Here is a 20,088-nt window from a genome sequence, read left to right on the forward strand (position 1 = left end):
TAATATCTCTTGTAATTTCTCTTCTGGCCACTTGTAGCTTTAGTTTTAATTTCTGATCTGAGCTTACCCGCACGTACTGTACTGAAAGGGACCTTCTATATCCACGAGGGAAACTGATATGCTGAAACCATAGAAAGGGCCAAAAATCGAAGCGAGAAGCTTGAGACAAGGAGAGAGCTGGCTACGTACAGTCCAAAGCGAGCCATGGCGGAGCTCAGGCACTCGAGCTCGCTCGGGAGCCGGACCTCCTCTTCTCCGTTGCGGGACGAAGATGCCTCCTCCCCTCACGTTCACGATCGCCTCACCGACGGTGGGGACGACGACGAAGATCGTCCACGCCATCCCTCGAGAGATCGGGACCGTCCGTTCTGGACCTCGTTTTTTCACTCTCTTTTCCCCTTCTTCGGTGAAGATCCTAGGGTTTCTCCTCACAACAACAGGATCTCACTTCTCTTGCTCCTTATTGTTGTTCTCGTTGGCTTGGTCTCCATCTTCTCGATCGTTAATCGGTTGGTGAGTCCTTCCTGTTCTGGTTTCGGGTTTCAAGATATAGAAATATGCAGATGAGAAGACGAAATGAGTTATGTTTAATTGATTATCCTCTGTTTTGCTCCTTTTACTGAAACCATTTGAACCACCAGTTATTTGGTGATCTTGATACCGTTTGTTAATGCCACCTTACAATTTGGTAACCTGGATTCAATTTTATAATGCGCTTGCATTGCATCTCTCCGTTTTGTATTTTCTTCACATGCTTTAGTTAATTGGTGTTGTTGATATTTGATAGTTGATTATTTTGGATAAAGTAGCAGCAGAAATCAATGCCTTTTCTAGATTCAACTAAAGCATTTTGTGGATGGTGCTATATTTTCGCTCTAGTATATCATGGCCTTTAAGAAAAGTTAAGTGATAACATTGTAGTTCTACAGTGAAGTATGTAGTTTTTTGTGGCAGTTGAAAAGTTGCCTAATCTATGGAATTTTAGGGTGTGAGATCTGGCCTCATGCAATTTATATCTATGTCGTGCCCAATAATTTTGAATTTGTGTTTAATCATTATTTGTGAATTCGAAAACAATGTTTTTTCTTCTTGAGAAGTAAATCATCATCCTCGATCGTTAGCCTTACGTACATTAGGATACTGTATCTTGCACTTCTAACCACTCTGGAATTTTTCTGTAGAATGCACCATACTTGTGTAAGAAAGATGGCATTGTGCTTCACTGTCCACATGTAAGTGTTGAAGTGTTTATTTTGGGTCGCAGCACCATTTTAGTTTTTTATAATTTATACACATAATCTTTGATTAATTTTTCTATTTTTAGGTCAAGGAATCTTCCTCTCTCTGGGAGAATCCTTTTTCTGCCACTACCTCTTGGAAGCCTTGTGCTGAACGCCGTAATGGTGGAATATCAGGTGAGTTGTGATTTTGTCGTATAATGGAGATTTTACTGCCCTCTGATCTCTAGATCTAATCCCATTGTAGCTCTTTCTCTTTTAAAGTGTCTTTTTCGTGTATTTGGGAAGGTTTTCTTTCTCTTATTGTGCATTTTAGTAATTATCATAGAGAATTTGTAAATGGTAGCTTATTTCTTGGAAGCATAGATGAAAATTAGCTTTTCTAGAAAGCATAAATTTGCACGAGACTTTAGGATTCCTATGTGTATCATGCATATGCCTTGAAGGAAAAAATTTCATAACTCATTGATTGGCATGCTGATAACTTTGAAATGTTGACATTAACATTCTTGATCTCAAATTTAGAGTTTTTACATGTTAACCTAGTAACTTTTCTTGACTTGATGCAGATCTTCCTCCTGAGAATGAAACAGGTGGTTATGTATTTATCCATGCAGAGGGTGGTCTGAATCAGCAAAGAATTGCTGTATGAATCTGTTCTACCAAATATAGCCTAATTGACAAAGTCCTTTCCATGCAATTATGAATCCATTAATATGCCTTCTATTCCTTGTTATCAGCTCTTACTTGTTGCCTTCTGTTTCCTGGTTCTCTAATACATGATTTTGAATGTTATATTCCTTCTTCCATATTCGAATTTGAGGGAGCTCAATAGACTCTGTGGAGTATCTCTTGGTGATTGGTTATATGTAACTATGATTATCCCATCTTCATGGTTGTGATGTGAAATCCTATGAATTTGGATATAATGGATTCTCTATGTTGTATGACCTTGAAATAAAACTAGAAAAATGGTCATAGGCTTATTTTGGAATGTCAGATAGTATGTAATCATATTAAATGTTCTTTGAAAATATTGCATTTGTGAATGCCAGAAGCTGATCTTACAAAAAGAGTCCCATTTTGAACCAGAATGAGGGGTTTGCTTTGAATGACACCTAATTTCAATTGAATTTGGTGTTTATGCTAAATGACTTTTTTGCCTCATGATAACTGAGTTGTAAATTTTTTGTAAATGGGCGGCGCCCCCTTGGTGTCTATAGTAACATAATTCTTACTCTTATCTCAAGAAAAAGACATGCTAGCTATACCACTAAATTCTGTGAAGAAATAAGGTTCCTGGAAATTTTTATTTTAGCTACTCTGTTGATTTCTGATTTTGTTTCTATGTTGTTGCGCTACCTTCATCCTCTAGTTCTTGCAATCTTCTCCTTGTTTGCTAAATTATGGGAATTTTCTGATTCCATGTTTTCATGTTTGTAGATATGTAATGCCGTGGCTGTGGCCAAAATAATGAATGCTACCCTTATTTTGCCAGTGCTGAAGCAGGATCAGATTTGGAAGGACCAAACGTGAGATTCTAGACTGATTCTCTTGTTTTTGTTTTCAAGTGATCTCATTCTTCATAACCAATCTATATAATACGACAACTTTCCTGTCAAAGAAAAGCACTTCACTTAATTTTCTTGTTTCTTGTTTTGACTGTGAAGATGGAAACTTAGGCTATGCACTCATGTATTTTAGAGAATTCATTTATAATTTAACACTTTGTTCAAGTAGGAGATGACTGAAATGACCAAAATTGATAAAAAAAAAATAGAAAGATCTTTTAAATTCTGCATAAAATTCTAAATATGTTTTTTTATCATTATAGGAAGAAGTTTTATCATATACTAGTTGAACTAAGTGTAATTTAGAATGAATTCCACAAAATTTCTGGATTTTTTTCGGAACATAGTCTTATTTTCTGGTTGGTTGTTTATAGTCTTGTTTATTGCAATGATATTACCTCTTCATAACCCAACACTTCTAGATAGTAAGTACAGGATTTAGAAATATTGGTGTTGATACTGAGTTTATAATGTGCGAATTGATTGAGATTCATGGTATTCTTTCCTGGATCTGGGAATTTTGATTTTGTATTTTAGTCAACTTCAAGTTGTCAACTTATATAGCACACCAGCATCAGTAACATTTTTTCTGTTATGGTCAACCTATTATTAGTTAGCATCAGTAACATTTTCTTTCACTTACAACATTTTTAACAACGCCTGCAGAAAATTTGAAGACATTTTTGATGTTGATCATTTCATTGATTACTTGAAAGATGATGTGCGAATCGTCCGTGATATACCTGAATGGTTTACTGACAAATCAGAGTTGTTTACCAGCATCAGGTATGTTTCTTGATAGTGTGTGTCACAGTGATGCAAAATATTGGGAATTCAAGAATTATGAATTGAAAACTGATATTATCAGTGTTTGGTGATCCCACACTGGGTGTTTTGCGGTAATAATGTGCCTAACAATCTGATAGAAACCCAATTAAGTTTGTTATAAAAGGAGAGGGAAAAGAGAGAAGGGGTGAGCTGGCAAGTTTTTTTAAAAAAAAAAACTATATAAGTGTATATATATTGGTACCAAGGGGGTACCACCCATTTACAGATTATTTACAAATCTATTAGGTTATCTAATATGTTCCCTAACTCCCCAAAAGATTGGATGGAGTGACCCAACAACAAAAAACTACGGGTCTGGAACCACCTATTTTTAAGTAAGTCATATCCATCTGTATCCTCTATCACCTCAAAAGCCCTTCTGGTACACTCTTTCCACATCACCCGAAATGTAGTAAGAGGGATTATCTCAGCATGTTTACTCCAACTTCCCATCCCCATCCACGCGCAAATTTCATTTTTAACCCAACCGAAAACCACCCAGCTGATATCAAGAGTGCTTAAAACCATTGACCAGAACCTTTTCACTACAGGACACTAGAGTAGAACATGATTGCAACTTTCCTCTGTCCTTTTGCAAAAGTAGCATGCATTAACCAGTGTTTTGCCTCTCCTTCTAAGTTTATCTATAGTCAAAATACATTCCCTGTTCGCTTCACAAGCAAAAAAGGAGATACGGGTGGGACTTTTCCTTTCCAAATCTCCCTATACAGAATAGGATTAGCAATCCCTTCATTTTATATCGCTGTCTATAACAGGATTTGACTGTGAAGATCGCGTTTTTTGTCAAACACCACACAGGGGTATAACTACTATCATCAAGAGGTATGTTGGCTAAAATTCTAAGTACCTGTTCATATTCTCCAATCTCCTAGTCATTCAAATTTCTTTGCTCTGTAATCTGCCACTCGTTGATACCTCCCCTCGTCTCTACTGTATCACATATCATGATATCCTTCTGTTGAATAATAGCATAAATCTGAGGAAATTGATCTCTGAGTGCCCCATCCTCTAAAGCATAGTCTTATCCTATCTCCTTTCCTCACCTTTCATCTGATATTACTTTGAAAATTAACTTTGTCTCTACTAATCTTTTTCCACAGGTTTTTGCCATATGGTCTCGAATTCAATCTGGTGAACCAACCCTTCTTGTCCAACCCATACTTCACTGTAATCACTCTTCTCGATAAGGCATCATGTTCTACCAAGAATCTCCACAACCATTTCTCTTGCAAAGCCTCATTCATCTCAACAAGAGACCTAATAACCAACCCCCCAAGTGAGAATGGTTTTTTCGCATCACTTCATGCAACCAAATGATATTTCATGTTCCCTCTATGTCACCCCACAAAAATCTACATTGGATTGTTTCTAATCTTTTAGCAACATTCACAGGTATAGTCAACAATGACATAAAAAAAATTTTGAAATAAATAACGACATAAAATAAATTGGGAGATTGTTCAATGTACTTTTGACCAATGTGAGCCTTCCCCCCTTTGAAAGGAGCCCTCTCTTCCAAGTGACCTGGCAAGTTAGACCCGCTAGCAATGCAGTCTTTTTGGATGAGGGGCATTTTTCTAATTGAGAGGACAAGAAATTGAAATAACAAATATTTGTTAGGAGGGAGAGGAATATAGGGTGGGAGGAGGTGTGAAGGGCATCAAGAAATCTGGGAAAAGACGTGTAATGGGAGAGATGATAGCACTCTCGAATTCACTATCACTTTGCTTACTGAGTTCATAAATTTTCCTGCAATTTTCTTTTATTCTTCTTGGTTTCTTATCAATTGGTATAAGAGGCAACAATCATTGTGGTGGCACATAAAAAGATGTACACAAGGATGGATTTGATGGAGCAAGAGCTTAACGACAAAGGAAAAACTCTAGAGAATACTAGGTTTGGAGTATTGGTTGAATGGTTGTCGTGGAACATTGTGTAGGCACTACATGCTTTGGAGGAGACCCACTAGATAATGTTGACTATGGCCAGTCAATATGCATTGTCAGAAAAGTTGCTGGTCATGGGAGAGTCATTTGGAGGGATGATAGAGGATTCGCTGCAACCCCTGTAAAAATCCCCATGCCCAATTGGATTGTTAGGCAAGCAGGAAAAACTCCTTGGACGACACGTGGTGGGTGTCGGGATATGGTGAAGGTGGCATGCACTTGAGCCGGTTGCAATAAGTAAGGGAATGGTGGGGAGCCTGTCGATTAGAAATGCTGACCTTCATCGGGGAAAACCGAGATGGCTAGATATTCGTTGTTGAGTGATACTTCAAGATCAAGTGCTTGACGCTGGGGAAAAGATTACTGGCAGGGGTGAGTCTCAAGGGCGATGCACTATCCTGGTTCTAGTAGAGTTAAGCCAGAGAATTGTTTGCTGATTAGGAAGACTTCAAACATAGGTCGCTGCTGCGTTTCAGGCAGACACGGAGCAACACCCTCTTTGAGCAGTTTCTGGACATTCATCAGCAGGGAACTGTGACAACATATTGTCAATATTTCTAATTGCTCTTGGTGCTGCTCCAAGGGCTGTCATGGAGGTCCTTGAGCACTTTTGTTAATGGATTAAAACCAAAAGTCAGGGCTAAACTTAGGCTAATGAATTCCACGGGACTGGATCAGATTATGGATCTCACTTAGCTAATAGAAGATAGAAAGAGTGTGCTGAAGGGAACCCAAAATGACAGGATGAGTTTCTCCTCACCAGAGAAGCTCATTAGGAGGGGGCATGAACCATTTATCACACGATTAGTGGTGTTAGAAGAGCGCCTTTCAAGGCGGGGGGGGAAAAAAGATGTATCTGTTCAAAGGTTGCCAGAATCTAAATGGTTGGCCAGAGAACCAAAAGATTATGCTTCAAGTGTGACGAGAAGTGTACAGGTCGCATATGCAAAACAAGTAACTTTGAGTGTTACTAGTATTCAATGATGAAGACGATGGGAATGAAGGACAGCCAGGGATGATTGAAGCAGGGGAATCAGCAGATCATATCACTGAGACTATTGGACTTTCCCTAAATTCAGTGGTTGGGTTATCTACACCCTAGGACTATGAGGCTGAAGGGGGCCATTAGGGGCACTTAGGTGACCGTACTTATTGATTGTGGGGCAATGCACAATATCATTAGGGCCAAGTTAGTGGGGACTACCAATTATGGAATGGTCAAGGGAACAGCGTGGCGATGAAAGGAAGACGAATTTGTTGAAGGGTGGTTTTAATTATGCAAAGCCTAAAATAGTGCAAGATTTGTTTCCTTTGGATCTGGGCAGCACTTGGGTGGTGTTAGGGATGCAATGGTTGGGACATTGGGTGGTATGGACATCAACTGTAACCAGCTACCTGTGAATAAATAATGTGTATTCTTGAAAACCATGGTGAAAGAGATCCACTATGGAGGCCAAGGGGTCTTGGTGGAATCTGGGTTGTGATGGCCACACTGGAAGACAACATATCTGACCTGCTGGACCTAATCAAAGAACACTTGGGGCAATTTCAATAAGTCTTTGAAATGCCTATGGAGTTACCGTCAATGAGAGAAGTGGATCACATAATTCAGTTAAAGGAGAACCTCTTTGATTAATGTGCAACCCTATAGATACCCTCGTTTGTAAAAGGATGAATTAGAGAAGTTGGTCCCGGAAATGCTAGCAGCGAGCATCATCCAGTCTAATGTGAGTCTTTTTTCAAGTCCAATGCAGCTAGTCAAGAAGAAAAATGGAAGTTGGCAATTTTGTGTTGATTACCGATCTTTAATAGAGTCCTGACACTGGATCATTTTCCTTTATGCATGATAGATGAACTACTTGATAAACTGCATGGGGCATAAGTTTTCTCAAAGCTTGATCTCACATCTGGATACCACCAAATTCGAGTTTACCAGGAGGATATCCTGGAAACAGCTTTCACACACATGAGGGCTGTTATGAGTTTTTAGTTGTGCCATTTGGACTTCCAATGCACTTGCCACTTTTCAGTCATTGACGAATAGAGTATTTTCAAAGTTTGATCTCACATCCGGATACCACCAAATTCGCATTTGCCAGGAGGATATCCTGGAAACAGTTTTCACCCACATGAAGGGCGTTATGAGTTTTTGGTTGTGCCATTTGGACTTCCAATGCACTTGCCACTTTTCAGTCATTGACGAAGAGAGTATTTTCAAAGCTTGATCTCACATCCGGATACCACCAAATTTGTTTTTGCCAGGAGGATATCCTTAAAACAGCTTTCACACACATGAAGGGTGTTATGAGTTTTTGGTTGTGCCATTTGGACTTCCAATGCACTTGTCACTTTTGAGTCATCAACGACTAGAGTATTTTGACCCCATTTTCAGAAGTTTGTCTTGGTTTTTTGTGATAATATATTAATAGCCATGATCACAATGCACATGTACAACTATCTTAAATTGGTCCTAGAAGTGCTAACAGCAGAGAATTGTATGCCGCATAAGAAATGCACCTTTGCTATCATTTCCAAAAAAAAAAGAAAAAGAAAAAGAACTGCACCTTCTCTATGTCTCAAGTTGAGTACTTGGGCTATTTGGTGTCCGCAGAAGGAGTAGCATTTGACCCAAGCAAGATAGAGGTCATGCTGAAATGTCCATCTTGGAGGTGTCTTAAAGGTCTATGGGGGTTCTTAGGCCTGATAGGCTACTACTGTCCACTTGTGGCTGGTTACAAGCCAATTGTAGCATCTCTTACCAGGCAATTGCACAAAGATGCATTCCTGTGAATCCTGAGGCGGAGGAAGCTTTCAAGTACCTAAAACAAGCAATGGTCTCTATCCTCATCTTATCGTTGCCTGACTTCTGTAAACCTTTCATTTTAGAAACAGATGCATTCGGATCAGAGGTAGCTACAGTATTGACCCAAGGAAAAGGGTTGGTTGCATATTTCAGTCAAACCTTGTCTGATTCGGCTCAAAGGAAATCAATGTATGAACAGGAATTAATGGCAATTGTCTTAACAGTTCAGAAGTGGCACCACTATCTATTGTGAAGGCTGTTTGTGGTACGCACTAACCAACGCTCATTAAGGTACTTGTTGGAACATAGGATAGGGCGTGCTGGTACCAAGTTGGTTGTCTAAGTTTATAGGATATAACTTTGAGATTCAATAGAAACCCACATTGGAAAATAAAGTTGTCGATGATTTGTCAAGGCAGCACATCACACCTGAGCTATCCAGTCTCACCTGCCTTATGGTCCTTGAAATCCAGAAGATAGCAGCACAGGGGAGGCTGACCCTTGCCTCTCCCAAATTAAAAAGAAAGTACAATTTGACCCAAGTACATGGCCCAATTATTCATTGATAAATGGGAACTACTAAGTAAGGGCTGCGTAGTCTTGCCATGGGATTCGATTTGATTCCCCTTGTTCTCCATGAGTTTCATGCTAGTCTGGTGGGAGGGTGCTCTGGGTTCCTCTATACTTACAATATCATGACAGATTTGTAATGGTCAGATATGAAAAAAGACGTAAAGAAATTTGTTGAGACATGGGAAACTTTTCAAAGGAATAGGGTTTAGTCGCTTACCCCAGCAGGCTTGTTATAATCGCTTCACATACCCCATCTTATATGGGAAGATATTGTGATGGTTTTTATTGAAGGATTGCCTAAGTCACAAGGGTTCACTATAATACTGGTGATTCTGGGCAGATTAAGTATGGGATTCCCTCTTAAGCATCCATATTCAGTTAACATAATGGCTACCACCTTTACTAAGGAGGTAGTATGGCTTCATGGAATTCCATACCAATCATATCGTATCAAGACAAAGTATTCATTTGTTACTTTTGGGGGATCTATTTCACCTACAGGTATGCAGCTGCATAGAAGTACTATTTGTCACCAATAGGCGGATGGTCAAATGGAAGTGGCAAATAGGTGCTTGGAAAATTACCAATTTTCATCAGAGAAACCATCAACATGGTTTTCTTGGTTGGCATGGGTCAAGTATTGGTGTAACACTACATATCATTCATCTATTTCCACCACTCCTTTTAAGCTTGTCTATGGGAGGGATCTGCCCCTTTGTTGCATTTTAGGGCTAAAAGCACGGGCAATTTGATGTTGGAACAGCAGCTACTTGAGAGGGATACCATATTAGAAACCCTCAAAACACACCTTTTTCGGGCTCAAGGGCAGATAAAGGCCAGCTGACTAGAAGCACTATGATGCGGTGTTTAAAGATGGGATAGGGTGTATTTAGAGCTCTAACCATACCTTTGGTGCATTTTGGCTACAAAACTGAATGAGAAGCTATCCCTTGTTTTTTTGGCCCGTACAAGGTTATACAATGCATTGGACCCGCTGCCTAGAAGCTGGAATTACCTACCTCAACCTCCATCCGTCCTGTTTTTCATTTATCACAGCTTAAACAGGTTTTAGGGGCTGGTGTGAAGTTCCAACCACTACCAACTGCACTGGATTCTGAGCTGGAATGGCTTGTGGAACCTGAAGATGTGTTAGGAGTTCATTACAAGGAAGCAACACGAGAGGTCCTGATTCTATGGAAAGGGTTACTGGACTTTGAGTCTTCTTAGGAGGCAGCAGACATGAGTGTCCAGTAATTTCCACACTTCTATCTTGAGGACAAGGTGTCTTTGGCAACCCAGGGTATTTATGGACACCTAATTAAGTTTGTGTGTAGAAGGAGATGGAAAGAGGGAAGGGTGAGCTTGCAAGTTAGACCCGCCAGCAATGTAGTCCTTTCGGGTGAGGGGCATTTCTGTTATTGGGAGGAAAAGAAACTGAAATAACATACGTTAGTTAGGAGGGAGAGGAATATAGGGCGGGAGGAGAGAGACTGAGAGGCATTGAGAAATTTGGGAAAAGAAGTGTAAGGGAGAGACTATAGCACTTTTGAATTTGCTATCACTTTACTTACTGAGATCATCAATTTTCCTGCCAATTTCTTCTGTTCTTCTTAGTTTCTTATCAAAGTCTTCTATAAAAAGTCTTCTGAAAAAATAATGTGTTGAAAATTTTTGACAATGAGCTTCTAAATATTCAATATAAAGTTCTCTGGATTAAATTCAATTCGAGATAGTTTGAACAGATAAATGCACATTTCATTTTGCCACAACTGGCTTTTTCTTCGCAAAGTAATTTGTATGATGTATTGTAGGCGGACAGTGAAAAATATTCCAAAATATGCACCAGCACAGTTCTACATTGACAATGTTTTGCCTCGTATAAAGGAGAAGAAGATAATGGCCCTGAAACCTTTTGTTGATCGTTTGGGGTAAGTCATTAATATTATTGATATTACATGGCATCAAATTTAAAATTTTGCTCCATGAAAATTTTCTTGTGTCGTCAATAATATTTTTTGTTTTCCTGTTCGTTTTGGTGTTTGGCTCAGTTATGATAATGTTCCTCCAGAAATAAACAGGCTAAGATGTCGGGTGAATTATCATGCACTAAAATTTCTTCCTGAGATAGAGCAGATGGCTGATTTGCTGGTATCAAGGATGCGAAACCGCACAGGAAGTTCCAATCCTTACATGTATGTGAGACTGGTGTCAGAAGTTCATGAAGTCATGTTTTGATTTCTCTTATTCTAACTCTAACGGCTCGTTTGATCCATATTTCGTTCAGAAGTTCATGAATTCATGTTTTGATTTCTCTTATTCTAACTCTAACGGCTTGTTTGGTCCATATTTCATTCAGTTCCTAGTATTTCTACTTCTAATTTTTGTGTTAGCCTTGATATGTATTTCAAGACTAATATAAAAAGTAAAACTAGGAATTAGTTGAATTGAAAGGAAAATGAATATTAGAACTAGGAATTAGTTGGACGGAGAATGAACCAAATAGGATCTAGTAGTGTCTCCTATTAACAATGCCTTCTTAAACAGGGCTCTTCATCTTAGATTCGAGAAAGGAATGGTAGGTCTATCTTTCTGTGATTTTGTGGGAACAAGGGAGGAGAAAGCTAGAATGGCAGAATACCGAAAGAAGGAATGGCCCCGACGTTATAAGGTGACTTATAAATTTATCAGTTTTGTGATTACGGTGGAACACTTGAAGGATCCCCTACTGATGGTTATTGTACTCTGCTTACCTTGTTATGCAGAATGGGTCCCATCTCTGGCAGCTGGCCCTGCAGAAACGGAAGGAAGGACGGTGTCCTCTTGAGCCTGGAGAAGTAGCAGTCATTCTTAGAGCAATGGGCTATCCAAAGGAGACACAAATCTATGTTGCTTCTGGGCAGGTCTATGGTGGACAGAATAGGATGGCACCACTAAGGAACATGTTCCCTAATTTGGTAAGCATATGGGTCAATTTTTCATGCAGTAAGTCAATTGACTCAGTTTTTTTTTTTTACTCGAAACAAAAATGTTTTCTTTTGGGCTGAAATGTGAAATTAAGTGATGAGTGCCAGCTGGATAATCTTGCTGCTCAAAATCATACCTTGTCAGCTGAAAGTGAAAGGGGTCTTCCCATTTCTAAAACTATCTATGGCATAGAATGGCACAATCACTTTTTAGCACTATTGGTTTTACAACCACTTCTAGGTCCACCAGAAGTATAGTAATGTCCATGATCATATGCTATTGCAATAAAACTCAGGAAGAGAATACTTGCTACTACTTTTTAGTACACATTCATACCCTTCGACAATGGTTCATACATGGGTACATCTTATATGGGATGGACGCACTTATATGGGATGGATGCAAATGACAGTGAAAACAAGTGTTTAATTCTCATCTCACTGCCCTCTAGGTTTTATATGAAGGAAAGATAAACTGAGCATGCTCACTTTCCACCTGCCTTTCTATAACAGGTAACAAAGGAGGAGTTGGCAAGCAAGGATGAATTGGCTGCTTTTAGAAAACATGTAACAAGCCTGGCTGCTCTTGATTTCTTAGTATGCTTGAAGTCTGATGTGTTCGTGATGACACACGGGGGTAACTTTGCCAAATTGATCATAGGGGCACGAAGATACATGGGTCACCGGCAAAAATCTATAAAACCAGACAAGGGACTTATGTCCAAGTCTTTTGGGGACCCTTACATGGGTTGGGCCACTTTTGTGGAGGATGTGGTTGTCACCCACCAGACAAGAACTGGATTGCCCGAAGAAACCTTTCCTAACTATGACCTTTGGGAGAACCCTCTGACTCCTTGCATGTGTAAAGCTTGATAACTTGATTTTTTTTTTTTTTTTTTTGGCAAGTTTTACACTGATTTCTTCTGAGGATCGTAGCAGGGAAGAGCTGGCACATCATCATTTGAGAACTGGAAATTCTTTTACCCACAAGATATAAGTGATGAATTTGGAGAGAGTGCTAACAGAGTTTTAGGCTGGGAAAGTTGAGGCTTAAACTATGTTGCTAGGTATTTGCCCTAGAAGCAGAATTTAAATGGGATGGGTGCAAACGGTGGCTCTCTTCTAGTGATCATTTGCTGTATCCCTCCGTGCATAAACTCATAGGCAATTACATCAGAAGGGTTATAGATAAAACTTAGCAGCTTTGTCTTGAATATAAGGTAAACATTTTGTGTATCATTGAAGATGATGTAAAAATATTAGTGAAATGAGCAAGATGTCTGTTCTTCACACAATTGTTACCTCTTTAAAATATGAAACTACTAATTGGCTTGAAAGTGGGGAAGGTGATGAGATGGGTTTCCAACACTCTCTATGGCACGAAGTTGTTTGAATTGAAATCAAGCAAGCGCAAAATTGAAATTGAGTCTCATTTTTTATAGAAGTGGTTTATACGAAAGGCTCCGACTCCAATGGTGTAGGTTCTCGGCTTGTGCACATAGCTAGTAGGTAGGCAAAAGCAGCTTTGACAGTGGCTTTTCAGAAGTATTTTCTAGGGTAGGGAGGCGATTAGTTCCTTTGGTTTTTGAAAGAAAGTATGCTTGGTGTTGAGTGGTTAGGACTAGTATTAAGAAAATGAGATATCATGTTTGACAGTAAATTTTTTAACATTTCATAAGCATTGAGCCTTTTACAAACAATTTTTAATTTCAATACTTGTATGGTTAACTGTAAGTATTATGAACTCATACTTAAAACTTTTAATCACTTTGGTATAGGCACTTAACCTTTTACTTCAATAGTTGCATGTGCAGAGTATTATGAACAATTACTAAAATTCTACCCATATTAAGGTTTTCTATTAGGGTGATTAAAAGTTTTTTTTTTATTTTTTTATTTGCGCAAATTTATTTGATTGTATCTTGATAAAAAAAAAAAAAAAATTAGTTTTTCTTTAGTTGCCTTCTAATATTGATTTCAGCCATCTATTTATTAAAATATATCTTTTTCATGAGAAATTACAAAAAAAAAAAAAGAAAAAAGAAATGCTTATACAAATTTAAAATTCAAAAGAATTATATAAAAAGTTGCCAATACGAATGTTAATAGCAATGAGAAATGAGTGTTAAGAATCCAATTACGGAAGTGTTAAGCCACTCGGCATCAAGAAATAGGAAAACGTTAAGTTATGCATTTTGAGATAAGGAATGTCTTAACAAAGAGGTTGAGAGAAAATGGATTTTACATCTTTAAGAAACAGCAAGAGGTCCCATCAACCCGTCAGCTGCAATCACTATCAGACGACTTCTCCTCATTCACAAAATTGTAAACATCAACTCTCAAATTTATGGATGCTCGTCAGTTTTTTAGAAAAAAAATATCTTAATGTAACTGATTAATTTTTTTTCCTAAATTAATTATGACTATTCCTAACTAATAAATTTAATTTTCATTAAAAAATAATAATAATTTTAAAATATAATAAATTCGTAGAAATGAAATTCAGTTTGTTATCTTATCTTTAATAATATATTAATAAAATAAATATTTTTTTAAAAAAATGATAAAAAAATAAATAAATTAAATTATTAAAAAGAAAATAAATCAAGCATTGAAGAGAAAATTATTTTATAAATTACATAAAATTATAAAAATTATAATTTCTTACTTTCTCTCAATACATATAAAAAAAAAAAAAAAAAAAAAAAAAAAAAAAAACAAAGTTTCTTTTACTTATCTTGGCTATACTGATATACCTAGCAATCATTTCTTCCTATAACTGCCAACTAGGCTCGTTTTCCCGGATTCTTCTTTTTCATTTTCTACCGAGCTTAATTTATTACTCTAACGGGCAGGACCACAAAAAGCCACAGCCACCTCTTCAAAGCCTCATCATTTTCGAGTCTCATCATCAGTATCAGCCTCGTGATCACGAAGATGTCGGGCTTGAAATTTCTCTTCCTGTCTCTTCTTCTTTCTGCATGCCGGTACTTGTTTTCTCCACTTCTCTGTCAGATTTTCTCATTTCTGCTCTTGATAACGATCACAGCATTATCGCCTCCGTGATCTTTAGAGATTTGGAATTAGAATTCTCTTTCTTATATATGTGGGGTAGTTTTTTGTTTTTGATAAAGCCTGTGTGTAGTTGCTAATCTGTGTCTTCCGGCGATTACTAGCGACTTCGTCAACTTGGGACGATTAGACTGAATTTCTAGTTTGTTAAGCTTGAGATATTGTGCTGAACTTGTTCTGATTTTTCTAAAAGAAAAAAAAATTCTATAATTTTTTGGTATCATAAGTTTGGCGATAACTAGACCAAATTTGAGAATATCTTTGTGCTGGTATTTGTTTATGAAATTCATGGAACTGGGTAGAACAGTTTGTTGGTCAATGGAAATCCATTTTCTTATATTATGTTCGGAATAAACGACAAAGAATAAATGGATTCTCATATTTGGATCTGTGGAGTATTTTGTAAAATTGAATACATTTTTAATACTGCATGTCTTATCCACTGATATTTTGCTAATATTATATGTTTCTGAAGGGGCCAGTTGCTTCTACTCTATGCAATTTTCAAGGTTTATAAAGCTTTCGCTCGGTAATCCATTTATAACCAAATGATATGTATACTAGTGAAACGCCTGTTTCAGGGGGTTATCTGGAAGTTATGGCAAAGAACCAATACATGCTAGGTCACCTCCAAGAGGTTGGAACTCTTATGATTCGTTTTCCTGGATCATTTCTGAAGAAGAGTTTTTGCAAAATGCTGAAATTGTTTCCAGTCGTCTTCATGCTTATGGATATGAGGTACAAATGATTGATTGTAACCAGTTCTCCTCGACTGAAATCATTTTATCTTAAACGTTTTACCACTCGTGACGAATATTAAATTATTTTCTCCTATGTTTGGATGCAGTATGTTGTGGTGGATTACCTCTGGTATAGGCGGAAGGTGGATGGTGCTTATGCTGATTCTCTTGGATTTGATGTGATTGATGAATGGGGCAGGATGCAACCAGATCCAGAGAGGTGGCCTTCGTCTAAAGGTGGGAAAGGTTTCACTGAAATCGCCAATAAAGTTCATAGCATGGGTCTTAAGTTTGGAATCCATGTTATGAGAGGAATAAGTACACAAGCAGTCAATGCAAACACCCCTATCTTAGATACTCGCAAGGTATTGTCCAGCAATTCTGCCATAGCATATTAAATTTTCTTGTGATCATGGTTTCAAACAATACCTTGGATATAATGCAAGCACCCCTATGTTAAAACTAGCAAGGTATTGGTCAATGATTCTGCCATATCACATTCAATTTTCTCGTCATTCTGGTTTCAAGCAATCCTTTGGATATAATGTGATGTCCTGCACATTTACAGGAACTCAAACAGTGTAAAAGCTCAGTTTTTTATCTCCTTTTGTGTTTTTCATCAGGGAGGCCCCTATCAAGAGTCTGGTCGAGAGTGGCGGGCACAAGATATTGGGATCAAGGAGAGGCCTTGTCCATGGATGAAAAATGGTTTTATGGGTGTGAATACCAATTCAGGGGCAGGAAGAGCATTCTTGCGCTCACTTTATGAGCAATATGCTGAGTGGGGTGTTGATTTTGGTGAGTTGAAAATTGATGCCAAGTAACACTCTGCATCCAAATTGACTACCACTTCTTACAGATTAAATTAATCTTTTCTTTTTCAAAATTTCACTGTAACTTGGAAGTCTTTTTGGGTAAATTTCTTACTGGCTTCTCCTCTCAGTCTGATTTAGTTGATCTTTCCTTGCAGTAAAACACGATTGTGTATTTGGTGATGATTTGGATAGAGAAGAAGTAAGCTTCGTATCGGAGGTACATATAGCACATTGTAATATTTGAAATCTCTTTAAACTTTGGTGTGTGGAAATGATTTATAAAGTAGCATCTTGCAGGTTCTGAATAAGCTTAGTCGGCCAATTGTATATTCCTTGTCTCCTGGGACCAGTGTGACCCCAGCAATGGCCAGACAAGTAAATGGATTAGTTAACATGTACAGGGTTACCGCGGATGACTGGGATTCGTGGAGAGATATTGTGCCCCATTTTAATATTTCAAGGTGCTCAAGTGCTCTATATTCATTTGTTGCTTAGTCAGATTTGTTGGCTTTCATTATCAAGCACTCTATATCAATTAATATCCACTTAATTGGATTGCTTCTTTATTTTAGTCGGCTTTTGTTTTCTTTTTCTTTGTCTTTACTTGGTATGGACTTTTTCCTTTATGCCTCAGGGACCTTGCTGCAGCTAAGATGATAGGTAGCGGGGGCTTGCAAGGAAAGTCATGGCCAGATTTAGACATGCTACCACTGGGATGGCTCACTGATCCAGGTTGTTAAATTCTCTATTTTGTTTAGCTGCAAGGAGGAAATGCAATGAGTTTACGACTGAGAAAACTGCAAAAATTTAATTGAATTCACAAGAAAATAGTACCAAGATGTTATCTGCTACCAAATATAGGAATGTATTTTTAGTAGAGAACTTCGAGTGACTTTGTCTATAATATTCAGTTTGAAGGATGAGTTTAGTAAGGGGAAGTAGTAATATCACCTTGTGCAGCTTGAAAGTGAGAAGTAATTCAAAATTTTCATGTTTTTTAGGTTCAAATGAAGGTCCCCACAGAATGTGTAATCTTACTCTGGATGAGCAAAGAACTCAGGTATGTTTTATCATGGTACTAGCAAGAAGTTTCCAATTAATGAATGAAGAAGCTTTGTTTTTTAATCTTTTATTTTCTCAGGTAACTTTGTGGGCTATGGCAAAATCCCCTCTCATGTTTGGAGGAGATTTAAGGAAGCTTGATGACACCACCTATAACCTGATTACAAATCCTACAATACTGAGAATAAACTCTTTCAGTTCAGACAATATGGAGGCATGTAATATCAATTTTTTGAAGCTGTTTAAAATAATCTTCATTTTGAGTAGCATTTTAACAATTGTTTTCTTCTTGCATCCACAGTTTCCTCATATTACTAGCAGCGAAGTACATGGGATGAAACAAAATATTTATTCTCGAGACTTAACAGAAGAGGACACATTGCATAGACCTGACTTTGGTCTAACTAGCTGCGGGGACTCAAGAGCAAATGTGTGGTCAGTCAAAACTCTTAGTCAGGATGTAGAACAAATTTGCTGGGAGGCAAACTCAGGGAACAAATTTGAGGATCCTTTATGCCTAGTCAAGAGAAATCTTCTTGTAGCTTTGTAATATGCATCTTCTTTCCACATTTAGATTACCTCTTGCTTTATTACTTCGCCTTTTATGTTGACATTATAATTCTCACCTCTCTTATGGTTGTTGATGTAGAGATGAACAAACAATTGATAAGTATCAAGGGAAACTTCATTTATTAGCAAGTGACCGAAGAGACTTTTGCTTGGATGCTTCCCCCAAAAGAAAAGAATTCAAGAGAGGCTCATTCTCACCCTGCAGGCTGGATGAGAACCAGGTCCCCTGTAGTTTATATATGTATTCTAGTTTATTATGTTATGAAAATTTTGAGAGTTAACGCTTAATAATCTAAACAGATGTGGGAGCTGAATAGTAACGGAACACTCAGAAATAGTTATTCTGGTCTGTGTGCAGTGGTCGACTCAGAAAAAGGTGATACACATGACACTGATACTCCAGCCACGAATTGTTGATTATGGATATTCAAAAGTATCTTTCTTTTTTTCTTTTGCCAATACTAATGAATCAATCATGCAGCAAGTGCTGTTTCAGGTGGAGTTCGCTCTTGGATTGCCACCGGAAAAGGAGGTATTGCTTTCAAAACGAAAGAGTTTCATTAACTAGATGAATAATGTACTCATTGAAGAACTTGAAAGCACTTGATGAACCTTTTCTGTTTCTATGTGAAGGGAGAATAATATATGTTGCTTTCTTCAACCTGGAGGATGGAAAGCGGGTGATATCTGCCAAGATATCAGACCTGGCTACGGCGCTTCCCAGGGCACATTTGAAAGGGGCGTCATGTAAGTGCGGAGAAGTTTGGAGTGGAAAGGACTTTGGGGTGGTAAACGACTCAATGTCAATGGAAGTAGAGGCACATGGTTGTGCGTTATTTGTGCTGAATTATTGTTCTCCAAGACGAAGATGAAAAATCAGATAGCAGACCTTTGGCAGCCTCTGGGTATGTTTTGCGTGGGCTGCCACCATTCTTCATTTGATAAGAACAAAGTTTTTTTGAATAAAATTTATATATTTCAGTTAAATTTATAATAAGTAAACAACACAATCAACATCTAACAATAAGTCGAACCAAATACAAATATGAACAGATATATTTCTTTGGTCCGAAATCTCTTGAACAGAGAAGCATTAATATGTGAACTATGATCCAATCCAGACCCAACACAATGATCCAGTTTTCCGTTTTTGCTCACCCCTAACAATAATGTTTCATGATGAGAGGTCAAAGGCTGCAACTAGATCTCATTTTTTTCAGTCATCTTTGAACTTTTTACTAATTGTGGATTCCACTTTTTGAATTAGCATAAAAATAGAATTGATTTGACTGTGCTCATCCAAATTTTAAAAAAAAAAAAAAAAAACATAAATATTTTCATATATTCACTTTGTACAATACTTGGTTCACAAATAATGTATACTACAGTATAATAAAAAATAATATGTAGTATAGGTTTTTGTAAGAATGAAGTTCTAGGTTTAGTTTTATGATAATTTAATGCTATGTAAAGTCATTAATTGATTAGAGAGAGAGAGAGAGAGTAACATTCAAGCTAACTGGTCTCATTCACTTTATGCATTATGGTTTATATGTTAATTAAATTTTATTTCAAAAATATATGCAATTAGTGAGTTTTATACGAATTATACATGTCTTAATAATTAAAATTTTAAATATTTTCAGTTTTTTTTTTTATATATTAATTCTACTTTTTCTCAAAGCAAAAAATAAAAAATTAGCTTTATTTCTAAGAAAAAGCTGTTGGTCTTTACTTGAGGTCTCATGCTTTAGATTTTACACTTTTTCTCAAAGCATAATACTTTTGAAAAATTAGTGTACTGAAAAAAAAATCAATTAAAAAAGTAAAATTTTTATATAAATATCTTTAAAAGGCAATCATGAGAAATTTTTCTAACAAAATTT

At 37.4% G+C, this 20,088-nt stretch overlaps 2 protein-coding genes across 2 annotated transcripts; both read left to right on the plus strand.

The window, feature by feature from the left end:
- The first annotated feature begins 67 nt into the window (after positions 1–67).
- LOC110817064 (O-fucosyltransferase family protein) lies at positions 68–13,238 on the plus strand. The gene is made up of 11 exons (XM_088209592.1): positions 68–513; positions 1,182–1,232; positions 1,325–1,415; positions 1,808–1,884; positions 2,682–2,770; positions 3,476–3,595; positions 10,792–10,908; positions 11,029–11,172; positions 11,525–11,648; positions 11,743–11,934; positions 12,457–13,238. The coding sequence occupies exons 1-11, from the start codon at positions 205–207 to the stop codon at positions 12,814–12,816; spliced, it is 1,674 nt and encodes a 557-aa protein (XP_088065718.1). The 5' UTR covers positions 68–204; the 3' UTR covers positions 12,817–13,238.
- Positions 13,239–14,770: 1,532 nt separating this feature from the next.
- On the plus strand, positions 14,771–19,189 carry LOC110817161 (Melibiase family protein). The gene is made up of 14 exons (XM_022045587.2): positions 14,771–14,930; positions 15,597–15,753; positions 15,863–16,120; positions 16,379–16,553; positions 16,726–16,787; positions 16,868–17,031; positions 17,205–17,302; positions 17,572–17,630; positions 17,712–17,846; positions 17,934–18,178; positions 18,282–18,423; positions 18,503–18,578; positions 18,684–18,734; positions 18,836–19,189. The coding sequence occupies exons 1-14, from the start codon at positions 14,881–14,883 to the stop codon at positions 19,072–19,074; spliced, it is 1,911 nt and encodes a 636-aa protein (XP_021901279.1). The 5' UTR covers positions 14,771–14,880; the 3' UTR covers positions 19,075–19,189.
- Positions 19,190–20,088: the final 899 nt, after the last annotated feature.

The sequence above is a fragment of the Carica papaya genome, chromosome 8 (genome assembly GCF_054855325.1).
Source record: "Carica papaya isolate Zhongbai chromosome 8, ASM5485532v1, whole genome shotgun sequence".
Taxonomy (NCBI): Eukaryota; Viridiplantae; Streptophyta; class Magnoliopsida; order Brassicales; family Caricaceae; genus Carica; species Carica papaya.

Bases quoted from the DNA above. Each gene is read 5' to 3' on its own strand.
- LOC110817064 (XM_088209592.1), top strand. From the start codon at position 205: ATGGCGGAGCTCAGGCACTCGAGCTCGCTCGGGAGCCGGACCTCCTCT. The intron at 514-1,181 runs GTGAGTCCTTCC...ATTTTTCTGTAG, and splicing joins TCTCGATCGTTAATCGGTTG to AATGCACCATACTTGTGTAA. The intron at 1,233-1,324 runs GTAAGTGTTGAA...TTCTATTTTTAG, and splicing joins TTGTGCTTCACTGTCCACAT to GTCAAGGAATCTTCCTCTCT.
- LOC110817161 (XM_022045587.2), top strand. From the start codon at position 14,881: ATGTCGGGCTTGAAATTTCTCTTCCTGTCTCTTCTTCTTTCTGCATGC. The intron at 16,554-16,725 runs GTGAGTTGAAAA...CTTTCCTTGCAG, and splicing joins TGAGTGGGGTGTTGATTTTG to TAAAACACGATTGTGTATTT. The intron at 17,032-17,204 runs GTGCTCAAGTGC...TTTATGCCTCAG, and splicing joins CCCCATTTTAATATTTCAAG to GGACCTTGCTGCAGCTAAGA.